The sequence below is a fragment of the Sapajus apella genome, unplaced genomic scaffold, assembly GCF_009761245.1.
Source record: "Sapajus apella isolate SASKATOON/1434 unplaced genomic scaffold, GSC_monkey_1.0 scaffold18, whole genome shotgun sequence".
NCBI lineage: Eukaryota > Metazoa > Chordata > Mammalia > Primates > Cebidae > Sapajus > Sapajus apella.
The window spans coordinates 22,673,243-22,685,856 of NW_022436958.1; the positions used below are offsets into that span (position 1 = coordinate 22,673,243).

Below are 12,614 nucleotides of genomic sequence, written 5' to 3' on the forward strand. Positions count from 1 at the left end.
GAAATATAAAGTATGTGTTTTCATCAGGATGCCCTGCCTGTGTTCTGTTTCCACTGCTTAGGAGGAGAAAGGACAGGCTAGTGACCAGTAGAAGAATTTATTGGGCCCCTTCCAGTCTTCCTCTCTGGAGGCCGGGCTTAGTAGACCCCTTCCACCCCCTGTTTCAACTATATGATGTTATCCAGAGGGGAGTCCCACTTTATCCTCTTTCAGGAGGTCCAAGTTCTTCTGACATAAATGTCTTTAGAAATATAATAATTCTGTCATGTTGAAATACTGTCTAAGCTGGATGGGATTAACAGAATTCCCTGTGGTTGTCTTTTTTATTTTTTTAAGTGAAGTTCCTTACTCTTTACATGTTAAAATCATTGGCATTACCTAGAAATCAGTGTCTGATTTTCAAATTTGCAATATGAAGATTTTCTCAATGTGAAACGCAGCTGAAAGGAAACTCTACAAAGTATGCTTTTAAAGGTGTTTCCTCCTTGTCTGAGAAAACATTTTTTCTTAGTGGCACTCCTTTGAATATGACTTGCTTTCAGCTGTTACAAATGTAAGCTGTATTAATCCCAGTTTAGAAATAAATATAAAGTATGTGTTTTAATTAGAATATGTGAAAACCAATCTTATTGTCAAACAAAGCATCACCGAAAATAATGGGTTTTAAAGTGCTTTGAGATAAATATGATATTTAATTTTTGTTTATGTATATATCATAAACTTTTAAGTGTGTGTATTAGTTTCAAAAAAAATAGGCTATTTCTGCATTTAGGAAGAAAGAGGATACAGGCTGGATGAGCAGCAACAATTTATGAAAATAAAAAGAAATCCTTTCTATCCATTAATGATAGATGTGCAGAGGAGAAGGAAGGACTTGTTCTGGCTGAGGGAGGGACCGTTACGTCAATCACCCTCTCCATTTTCCTTTTTTATTTGTCTTTACCTGATGAGATGTGTAATCTCCAGAGTTTTTGTAGTGTCCTGAATCTGCCTCCTTTGGAGAAGTGGTGCTAGGACAGTTCCATGAAGGGAGGGGACCCTGAGGGAATGGTGCCTACTTCTTCCCAACAGGGTGTGTCTGCCACACAGAGCAGGTATGTCATCTAGCTGCCCGACTCTCAGCACCTGAGCTGGCAGGCATGAGCACCACATTCCACCAGGCTAGGTGGCTTTCTGGGTGATTAAGTGCTCAGAATTGGAGCTCTTCTGACAGCCTTGCCTTTGCTTTCCTCATGCTTACATTTGTTTTCTTCTTGCTTGGTTTGAAGCAGGGAGGCAGGTATGCATTTAGACAGGGGAATGCCTTCGTAGAAATACTTCTCCTGCAGAAATAGCTTGCAGTAAAATATTAGACACCTGGTTAGTATCCTGCTGGTGCTTGCCAGAGTTTGATAATATTTATTTTTCTGCCCGGTTGCTTAGGATGTTAAAAAAAAAAAAGATCGCGGCTGACTTTTATCTTCCTTTGACTCTCTCCTACCTCCTGCTAGGCTTATAAAACGAAAGTGATTCCAGTGGTAGCTTTAGACCTTTTATTTCCTGGACTTTGTGTCCCAAGGGATATAATCAGATGCAGAGGCACACAAAGATGAATTAATTGTACTTTATTTTCCTTTTTGACTTGTTGTAAATCTTGCCCTTTTGATTTTATGCTAATGCTGCTTTGTTACCACCTGTATCACCCTGCTCACTACTAAATTGAAATGCTTTGAAATTGATTTGGTAATAACTATTTAGACTGTTTCAAGTCTAGGTTAATATTCATTTTGCTACATTGCCTGCAATTTTTAAAATCATCCTTAATTATAGAAGCCTTTTTTTAAATCTCTTGGGTGAAGAGAAGAATTTTTCTTTATGTATATAATTTGGTAATATGCTTAATGTGGGAAAGAAATTCTTGGCAATGATTTGAGTCAGCAAACAGCCTGCTGTACTTTTATTCAGACTGTGGTTGGAGTCTTCAGGCTGTTCTATTGGTGTGGCAAGCATTTATTGGCGCCTGCTATATACTAGGAGCAAACATGTTCAGTACTGGGACAATAATGATAAGGCACAGCATCTATTGTCAAAACTTGTCCACCCGTGGGACTACAGAATAGTCTTCTGTGGAGAGTCCCAGTAAGTTACCAGTTACTGATAAGAGTTTAAGACATGACAGTGATTGACACCTCTGATGGAAGATGTATGCTGTGGTTACATAATGATACCACTGATAGACCTCTTTTCCAAAGTCTGGAAAAGGGTCATTAGACTGTGTGAGAAGCTCCAGTGTTTGTGCATTCAGTACACAGGTTATGTGAGACTTTACGAAAACATTGTGCTTCTTCTGGAAAATGTCATGTTACTTAAATTCTTAGGCTTGTCTCTGGAGATTGTTCTTCACTGTGTCAGACTCAGTTGGGCAGTGTGGTGGGTCCCATCCTCTCCCTCCAGCACCACCTGCTCTGAGCTATTCCTTTAGATGTTTCCACAATCAAAGGGCCTGATGAATGCAGTGGGGAATGCATGGCTCAGGTCCCTGGTCTCACTGCATGTCATAGCAGAGCATGCCTTGCGCAACACAGGTGAGCACTGAGCTAGAGATTTGGTACAGAGATCTGGCTGTCACAAGCCAGCACACAGGGCTCCCAGCGCAAGGCCAGAGAGGGAGCAGGGCCCTGTGGCGCATTGGATGGGGCTGGACAGTTGCAGAAGGAGAAGCCAGAAGTCCCCTGGAGCTGAAGGTTACCGTGCAGGAACGGGATTGCCCCACCTGGTACACCCTGTTGGCATTCCAGGCAAGGTGGCTTAAGTGCCTTCACTAGACCTCTCAGGTTAAAAGCTGTGGCTGCAGGTGAGCCAGGGACTTTGTTCTCTGTGGTTGGTTAGTTTGTAGATGGGTGGGTCTAGGTAGGAGTGGAGAGAAAAGTACAGTCTGGCATTTCTGGCCAGAAAGGTTTAAGGCAGGCCAGTTTCATTTTGTAGGCTTTCCCGTAGTCACTTGGGAAAATCCAAAATGTGGCCTGGCAGCCCGAATGCCTGTTGGGTATGAGGTGTGCGTACACGAGAGAGGGGTGCCACCTGTCAGTCAAGATGCCTAGGGACTTGTGTGCTTGCTGTCTTGACTTGTCTCTGATCTTTTCCTGATCTGAGTTCCTCTGTGGCAGTGAAACCTAATTTGGAAAGTTGTTAGTCATGGGAGGGTAATTGCCTTTTCCTTTTCTATTCACTTCTTCCTTCCACCCACTTTTGTGAGCAGCCATTATGTTCCTTTCTTGTTTGATCTTTAATTCATTGGTCCAGTGTTTTAACTTGAAAATCTTCCTGTCGACCACTAAGCTGAGTATAGAGGTTAAAAAATGTTCGCTTTTTAAGTGCTACTTTTCTTCAGCTGTGTGGGGAGGGAAACATTCCTGAGCATTCTTGATGCCTGAGGCACTTGACATATGCCCTCTTGTCTAATTTTCTCTGCAACCCAGGGAAGGACAAATCACTCTCTTTACAGAGCCCTCATCTTGAAAATGGGGAATGCAAGACAGTCTATAATGTTCTGGAAGAAAATTTGCATTTCTGATTTTTTTATCTTCTCAAAATGTGTATTTTCTATTATAATAAAGTAGTATATGTACATAATTTATAATACATGTGTTTAGGATGTGTGCGCCAAGTCTTGTCTTAATAGTATGGCATGATCAGAGCAATATAGAGAGACCAGGTGCGGGGGGTCATGCCTGTCACACCATCACCATGTGAGGCTGAGGTGGGAGGATCGCTTGAGCCCAGGAGTACAAAACCAGCCTGGGCAGCACGGGGAGATTTTGTTTCTACAAAAAAAGTAAAAACATAAAAATTAGCCATGGTGGGTGGTAGTGCATGTCTGTGGTCCCAGCTACTCGGGAGGCTGAGGTGGGAAGATCATTTGAGCCTGTGAGATTGAGGCTGCAGTGAACCGTGATTACACTACTGTACTCTAGCCTGGGCAACACAGTGAGACCCTGTCTTGAAACCAACCCCCCCCCAAAAAAAAAAAAAAAGTGTGGAGCACTATTCTGGGATACATGGGACTTAGGACATTCTGGGGCTTTCCTGTCCATAGGGCTATTAAATGAGAGTCAGTTGAAGTATGATAGGAACTTAGAATGATGCCTGGTACATAGTAAGCAGTATTCCAACATTCATCTTAGTCACTATTGTGATTTCCTAAGGATCATTACTTAATTCCTCACCAGTGAATTTGAAATGCCCAAAACAGACATGTAATAAACCAAGATTTTTCTTTTTCCATGAAGGTATGAGTTGGGTAATGTATGAAATAGGAAGGGCAAGAGAAAAGATGCATTCAGGAGTCATGTTCATAAGAATGTATTCATTGTTCTTATAAGTGGGCAAAAGCTATACTGCTAAGTTTCCTGGTAGCCAGTGAAGAGAGAGAAAACAAATATGGAGGGTGGTGTCTATAAAGACTAAAATGTCCAGTGCCCAAAATGGTCCTGGGTCTGGAGAAGCATACCGCCTTGTGGACTCCCTAAGGGGGAGGAGCCAGGGTTGCAGCAAGCGCCTTGCTCTTTTCACCTCTTCTCCATGGCTCAAAGAGAAGGGCCTGATGAGTTGTTTGTGGCATGTGTTAGGCATCGCTGGCCCTTAGTTCCTAAACAATTCTGGGCTAATGCTGTAGTCAAGTTAGCTTTCTTCTTGGTATTCTTTTAAGCCTGTGACTTGATTTGGATCCCACCAGACTACCTACAGGGTCCTGGACCTACACTGATGTTATTTTTCTTTTGCTGATTCTATTTTAAGTATCCATTCAACATAGAACCTTCAGAAGGCAAGGGGTAAAGAAAAGTTGGATCCCAGCACTTGAGGAGGCCAAGGCAGGTGGATCACTTGACTTCAGTGGGCAACATGGTGAAACCCTGTCTCTACAAAAAATATAAAAAATTAGCCGGGCGTGGTGCTTGTAGTCCCAGCTACCTGGGAGGCCGAGGCGGGTGGATCACGAGGTCAAGAGATCGAGACCATCCTGGTCAACACGGTGAAACCCCGTCTCTACTAAAAATACAAAAAATTAGCTGGGCATGGTGGCGCGTGCCTGTAATCCCAGCTACTCAGGAGGCTGAGGCAGGAGAATTGCCTGAACCCAGGAGGCGGAGGTTGCGGTGAGTCGAGATCGCGCCATTGCACTCCAGCCTGGGTAACGAGTGAAACTCCGTCCCAAAAAAAAAAAAAAAAAGGAAGAAGTTAAGAAATGTTTGCTTTTTAAGTGCTACCTTGTTTTTCTTCAGTTGTGTGGGGAAGAAAGCATTCTTGAATATTCCTAAGCGTGTAGTCCCAGCTACCTGGGAGGCTAATGAAGGAGGACTAATTGGGGCCAGGAGTTCAAGACCAGCCTGGGCAGCATAGTGAAATCCCATATTACACAGAAAAAGTGTTTTGGAAGTATTCTACCCCTGTACACTAGTACAAAGGAAGATAAGACACTGTCCTTGGTACTAAAAGGAATTTTCAAACTACATGGAGAATCAGATGTAATGCATGTGAATCAATAAGCAGTACAAACCTAATTTAACACTAAATTGTGAGGTGCAGCCTAACCTGACAGCTTTATAAAACTTGAGGCCTGATAAGTCGCTCATTTTCAGAATGCTCCATGTTGCAAGGGCACTGAGACCCAATATGGGTGATAATAGCAAGCTGTAGTTGACAAAAGCTGCTATCTATACTAGTCCAAAGAACAAAATGCTAGAATTTTTAAATTGTTAAGCAACTATAAAGATTAGCTAGCCTCTGGGAAATGTCAAATAGTGCTTTTTAGAGATTTTTTTAAAAAGTCATCACAGTTAATATTTTACCCTGGTTGTGTGTGTGTTCGCATGCGCATTTTTGAGAGCGACGGACTGGGTTAACCTCATTAGGAGTTTGTATTTCTATAATCAGGGAAGAAAGATGTTTTTGAGCAGTCTGTCATTTATTGGAAGAACCAGCTTTCTCTTTCTTGAGTTCTCCAGGGTTGCCATGTTTGGTGTGGCACTTAGGTTGTGCAGGGAAGCCAGACTGATTTGGCCTTTATCTGCTCGGCTGGATCTGCTTCAATGCTCAGGCAGAGCTGAGCCAAGATGAGAGTGTCTGGGCTTCCAGCTGTGTAGGCTACATCTGGTATTGAATCCCAGGAAGGAGTGTTCATGGAGTGGCTTCAGATTTCCCAGCCTCCCTGCCTCTGAGAACTGTGGGACATGTGAACCAGGAATGCCTCTCTTACAGGAACTTGTGAGGGCAGCAGAAGGGCTGCCTCTTCCTTCTCACTAGTCTCCTTCTTATAAACACTGACCTTACAATACATTCATTTCCAAATGGTTACCCCATCTGGGACTTCTCTTCCCAGTGACTGCTCCTGCAGCTAGGCCCTTCCTCCCCCACCCCTTTTCCGTCCTCTCCCTGCCAGGACCTGAGTGTTTCCCCTGTCAGACGCTGGGCACCGTGTGGGGCACATGCCTGCCAGTGAGAGCTGCACCTTCTGCCTGTCCTGCCATCGGGAGCTCTGACCTGGCCTTCCCAGCCATCCTCAGTGGAGCCGTGGGTCCCTGAGGTCCTGATGGCAATGCTGTCACCTGTAACAGGAAGTGAGCTAAGTCCCTGTTCCCACTACTTGAGGTCCTAGTTAGGACTCAGATCTTTGGGGTTTGATTCAGACGTGCTTGGTACTTAGGGAGAGCACTTTGACTTTTGGTTTGCTTGTTCAACTTACAAATGTGTGCTCTCAAATGTAACAGCCACAATAATAAAACCAAACATATCCCCTATCTTCCTAGTCTGGAGCTCTTCTTGTCACTTGGATGTTGGAGTAGCCTGGAAACCTAAGTTATTCCAATATGTCTTAGAAAAGCATTTTGAGTTGTAAACACTGGATTTAAATGTGAAGGTTTGTAACACCGCAGTCTGTGCTACGGGACTGCCTGCGTTTTTATACTTTCAGCTTATTAACAGGGTTACTATTAATAAGCAATAGACTTACCAATAAATTAGACCATTCCTGAAAAACATTAGCACACTTCCTAGTGTATAGTAAACTTCAGTAAATGCTAGCTTCTGCTGTCAACACCACTACTGGCATTTTTATGATAGAAAGAGTCATATTTGCTGTGCCTATGTTCATATAAATGGTCCATTTAAAAACACACGGAAGCCTGTGATTGATTCCAAAGAAGATGGGGGTGTGGTTGAATACTGCTATGGAACACTGGCAAATGCTGGGAGTCATAACGATGGGCACCCAAAATCAGATCCTGTACTGATAAGTGAGATCAAGTGTGGTGTCTCTGACCACAAATGGAATTGAAGTTTATTCATTTACTCATTCATTCAATTAGCAAGCATTTATTGAGCACTTACCATGTGCTATGCTGTTCAGAAAAGGAAAAGATTGCCATGGATACTCTAGGGAAGGCTTCGGCACTTATGTGGGATTTTTTAAAAATAGGGACACAGCCAGAGAGGGTGCTGAGTCCATGCCGCAGCAGTAGGAGCAGTAAAGACAGTCTTAGAATTGTGATAGGATGTCCTGTGGCCACAGCAAGGAAATAGTTTTGTCTTCTAAACTGTAAAGAATATAAGCAAAGCTAAACCCCTTCAGACTCTTTGATCCTAAATAACTGACACTGAGCTAATTCACCAGCTTTCTGATAAAAGTGTATATCATCTTGGTATGTGGCTAAAGAGGCCTGAGCCAGGAGCTGGGTTCTGAATGCACTTTGGCCCTGCACACTCCCATTTAACAGGCTTGCAGTTGAGGGCCTAGGCGACTGGAATACAGGTAGGGAAAGAGACATCGGTGGATGTGGCCCCTGTTCTCAAGGATGCAGCCAGAATTAGTTCTAACAGTGGGGCGCTGTGACTGGCCCAGGTAATGACCTGTGGTTGCAAGGGGATCCTGTATGGCTCAGCATCTTTAAATTAGAAGTGGCTCTTTGTAGAAGCTATGTAGGGTTAGTATTGCTTCTCTCTTTGACCATGTTTTTTCTGCTCTTTTGCTGAGATGTTTACAAAAGGTTTTTTCCTATCTTTTTTCTCTGCTGTTTTTTTTTTTTCTCTTGGAGATTAAATGTGAATTCTGCAGTGATAGTATACCTTCCCATGCTAGTGCTTCACCTGCGCTGGATACAGGAAGGTTTTTCATTTCATGCTGCTGAAGGAATAGTAAGTCAGTCTCTCTGGATCATCTTGAACAGATATTATAAACTTTAAGTCTAAGGGTCAGATTGTCTGCTTGACTTTATAATTGTGTTTTTGTTTCTAAAGATTTTCTCCTGTATGTCTCTGCATTAACCATTCTGTTATTCATTCCCGCTCCCTCATACCCAACAATGAGGGAAAGTATATTTAAAGGTTCAAAGGAATTTAATGAGACATGAATTCTTTTGTGAGTAATCTTTGTTAAAAAGAGAGGATACTGTTATTTCCAGGTTACATAGATTTAACTCTGATACATTTTAGACAGTTTTTTTCATTATCTTCCTGTCAGAGTTTCTCCCTCTCTCCTCTTCTCTGTAGAGTGATTTAGCAGCTTATTTCCCCTGGTTAGCCACATTCTTCTAATTTACCAAAATACATTGTATGGAACATACTTTGATAAAAATCTGTGTGGACCGGAAAACTTTCCATTGATCCTAGGGAGGGCAGTGGGCATGTTTTAACTCTTCAGCCCTAGCTGTGCCTGGCCTCCCTCAAAGTATTTTGGTCTCTCATTTCAGCCACGATTACAAGTTCATCCGAAAATGATGACCGGAGTGGCTCCAGTTTGGAATGGAATAAAGACGGAAGCCTAAGATTAGGGGTTCAGAAAGGTGTGCTTCATGACCGCAGGGCAGATAACTGCTCCCCAGTGGCAGAAGAGGAGACCACCGCCTCAGCAGAGAGCACGCTGCCCAAAGCAGAATCCTCAGCTGGAGATGGCCCGGTCCCTTACTCTCAGGGCTCCAGCTCACTAATAATGCCACGGCCCAACTCAGTTGCAGGTAAGGCCACACCTCTCCCTGGAAGTATTATCTCGGGGAGACTGAGGTGCCCTGTGTTCACTGTCTTCACATGGGAAGACATTCCAAACACAAGCTGGCTTCGTGGCCCCACGTCAGGCACTTGCCTTTTCTAAGCCTCAGTTTGCTAATCTGTAAACACAAGAAGGCTGGACTTAATGCTCTTTAAGTGATCCTTCTGCTCTGGAATTCTTTTAAGTCAATGGTTTGGACTATCAGGCTCTTTTATAAAAGAAGAAAGTATAAAAACTCTCCTCTTGGTTTGTGTTATTTTAACCTTTAGAAAATTCATGACTGTTTATTACATCCTGGTAAATGGGAATTGTTGAGTGAGTTTGTTAATATCAGTCAAGGAACTTCTTACCATTACAAACTTATTTTTGTGTAGTGGAGGCCCATTGTACAGGCAAGAGGGCCAAATTTCTGTATAATTTAGTTAAAATGGAGCTCAGAACTTAAAATGTAAGCAGTGGAAGAAAGAGCTCTCAATCAAGGAAATGAAAATATTTGAGACAGACATGCTTTTCCACGATGCAGCAGCTGGAACAAAGAAGAGAGCACAAAGGCTGGCAACTGTCAGTAGTCGAACTGGTTGGTGGATGTATGTCAGGCAAGGAGAGTACCGTCCGTCCCCTGTATCTGCCTTTCCACATCTGCGGATTCATCCAGCCACGGAGCAGAAATACCCAGGGAAAAAATTGATAAAATAAGAATTTGAAAATCTAGTCTTACAATTATTTACATAATACAATGATGTATGATACCTAATACAAGGTATTACAAATAATCTAAAGATGATTTAAAGGATATAGGAGGATGTTTGTAGGTTATGTGCAAATATTACACCATTTTATATAAGGAACTTGAGCATCTGAGGATTTCAGTATCCTCAAGGGGTCCTGGAACTGATCTCCAGTGCTTAGTGAAGGATGACTATAGCTCCAGATGGGTGGGGAAAGGAGCTCTCTGCATCTGAGCTGTGGTGCCTGTTTTTAAGGTTTCCAGTTTCTAACTCCATGCCCCTGCACTGAATTTAGAAGAGGAACTTGATACAGTCATTCTTTGTTATCAATGTAGCACTTAACATTTCTATTCTAATGCAGGGACCCAGATTCTCCTTCCCTGCATCAGAGGATTTCTCTGTGATTTATACTCTGCTTTCAGGATGCGGTGGGTCACTCTGATGGTTGTGGGGTGTTTTTTATACTGGAACTCAGAAGTAGCTGATAAATAATTGGCTCTAATGGAAAAGTTCTGAGGCACAACTCTAATTCACTTTCAAAGGAAGTGAAATGGTCTTGTTCCAGAAGAGGGATTTGGCATGTTTGCCAGAGAGAAATACTAGAGAACATTATACAAGTTGACTGATGGTCCTTCCACAGCTTTCCTGTCCTCTCACCACTGTCCCACCACTTTAACACAGTGTGTGGCACTCAGGGCGCTTTAGACAGAATTTAGCTATTTATGATGAATGGGTCATTTGTATTATCCCCAGAACTTGATCACTTTATTGACTTCAACAAAAATAGCGAACTTGCGCTCAATTTAGTCAAGCTATTATAAAATTAAGAAACATTACTGTGTTAATTTTAACAGTGTTAAAAGCATCCCATTTGGGGTTGTTTTCTGCTTGATGTTCTTTTATGGGTCTCCTGCCATGTGAAGTGACAGTGGGTGTGAGCTGAGCTTTTCCAGGAGACTGCCGTGATTATAGAGCGGAGCTTTCTGATTTCTGCTGTGCGCATTCATTAGCTTCTGTGTGTGTGCCCTTGAGCTAGACCTCCTGTGGAATGGGAGAGTTTTTACCTCTAGATTTGAGCAAAGTCTACCTGGCCTAATGGGTTTGCTCGTTTCTTCTGTGCTGCATATTTTTTAAACTAAATGAATATTTTGAAAGGAAGTGAGCAAAGGCCTATTTCATGGTATCTGTTAACAAGCTAGGAGTCTGGTAGATTCTTCATTGCCTCCCTTCCTGCCCCTAAAGTTGAACCTCAGTTAAGAGGAAATGGCAAGATTTTTCAAGTACCATTGAAGAGTTAAGGTTCAGGTTGTATAGATTCTGTGCAGCACTCTTTAGCGATTAGAAGGCAGGCTGCTGCAAACAGGGCAGCAGAGAACACTCAGTGTTAGAAGAATCAGAATATATACAGAAATATCTTAGAAGTATTTGCATGTTACAATACAGGTAACGAATTGCCTTTTGGTGGGAAAGGTGTTTTGGTGCATGAGGGTTGGCAGGTAAAGGAAGACTGATGCCAGGCCTCTGTTCACAGCCTCCCCATGGGACTGGCCCCTAGGGGGTGGGGTGCAGAACTTCTTCCTAAGGTCCTTTACTGAGCTTGCTACAGAGAACTGGAATTGTCTGTTAACCATGTAGTAGTGACATGGTTAATTTTTATTTTTTGTCAAATATTATAAAAATAAGTTGGCTAGGTTTTGAGATTGTTTCACAATACAGATTTTCTTTGTAAAGATATTTGTTAGAGTAGGATTGGTGTGGACAACTATATATCACATCAAAATGCATGACATGGACATTTCTTTTCTTTATTAAAAACAGACCGGGAAGGCTTTAAAAGTATGTTTTAAATCACATAGAAGTCAGGTAATGGGTACTACTATTTTTTACTATTTTTTTTTTTCCTTTCAAAGTACTTTCTGAGTGGATTACAGAACACTGTGTTTAATTTTCCAGGAAACCAACAAGCACAATTGCAATTCAGTTTTCCTAAAACTGGTCATTGCCCTGGACTTACTGGCATGTACTTTCCATAGGTTAGTCCACAACTTTGGCAAATGTTCCTCTTTGTCCAGCTTAGAGATGTCTCCCTCTGCCTTGCTCCACCAAGCCCACCCCCACCAAAAAACAAACTCTTCTCCCCGCATCTTGAAATGTGCTTCTCATCCAGATGTTGTGTGTGTGTGTGTGTGCATGCGTGCGTGCGTGCGTGCACACACACATGCACGATATGTGTATAATTTCACTGTAGAGATTCTAGCAATGTAGCATGAAATTATTGCTTTACCTTTGGGGGATTTTTTTGGCCTCAAGTAGTGTTTAGGATTTTGAAAGTGTTTTGGGTAAATACTGAATGTGAGTCTGACTTTTGCACAGGTAACGTCTGAGAATCTACTGTAGACATGCCTGAGAGGGCAGAGTGGCCCAAATTACCTGCTCAGAGGGTGGGTAACACCTGGGCACATAGCTAAGCCACTGAAGTTTCCCTGCCCTATTTGCTGGCACCTCTATTGGTGGCTTCAAAAATGCCTTAGAAAGCTGAGATGGCTGGCAGGTAGTGGCTTATGGCCCCGCTGCACCTTTCAGCTCAGCTTAATCGTATTTGAAATTGAGAATCAGCCAAGAGCTGTGGAAGTGCTGAGGCTGCTCTGTTACAGATTTTGGTGCTGAAGCTTTAGTGACTCGGAATCTGAAAACAGGCCTGTGAAATCTTACCATCTTCTGCATCTGTTTAGCTACATTCTAGGGCATTTCTTCAATCTGTTATTTGTAATGCCCTTTATGGTCACATATTTTTAATCCTTTCAGTTGTCATAAAATTATAAGCTCAATGTTATGTTCTGAGGAGTCAGGGGAAGAAGGGAAATAAG

The 12,614-nt window shown here is 42.5% G+C and overlaps 1 protein-coding gene across 12 annotated transcripts in view; it reads left to right on the top strand.

The window, feature by feature from the left end:
• The window catches only part of TANC1 (tetratricopeptide repeat, ankyrin repeat and coiled-coil containing 1), a 267,662-nt gene that overhangs the window by 190,360 nt on the left and 64,688 nt on the right, over positions 1–12,614 (top strand). For all 12 annotated transcript variants that reach the window (XM_032286481.1, XM_032286476.1, XM_032286480.1 and 9 more), the window contains one exon: positions 8,724–8,987. In XM_032286481.1, the coding sequence (XP_032142372.1) occupies positions 8,724–8,987 (264 nt within the window). The remainder of the gene's footprint in view (positions 1–8,723; positions 8,988–12,614) is intronic.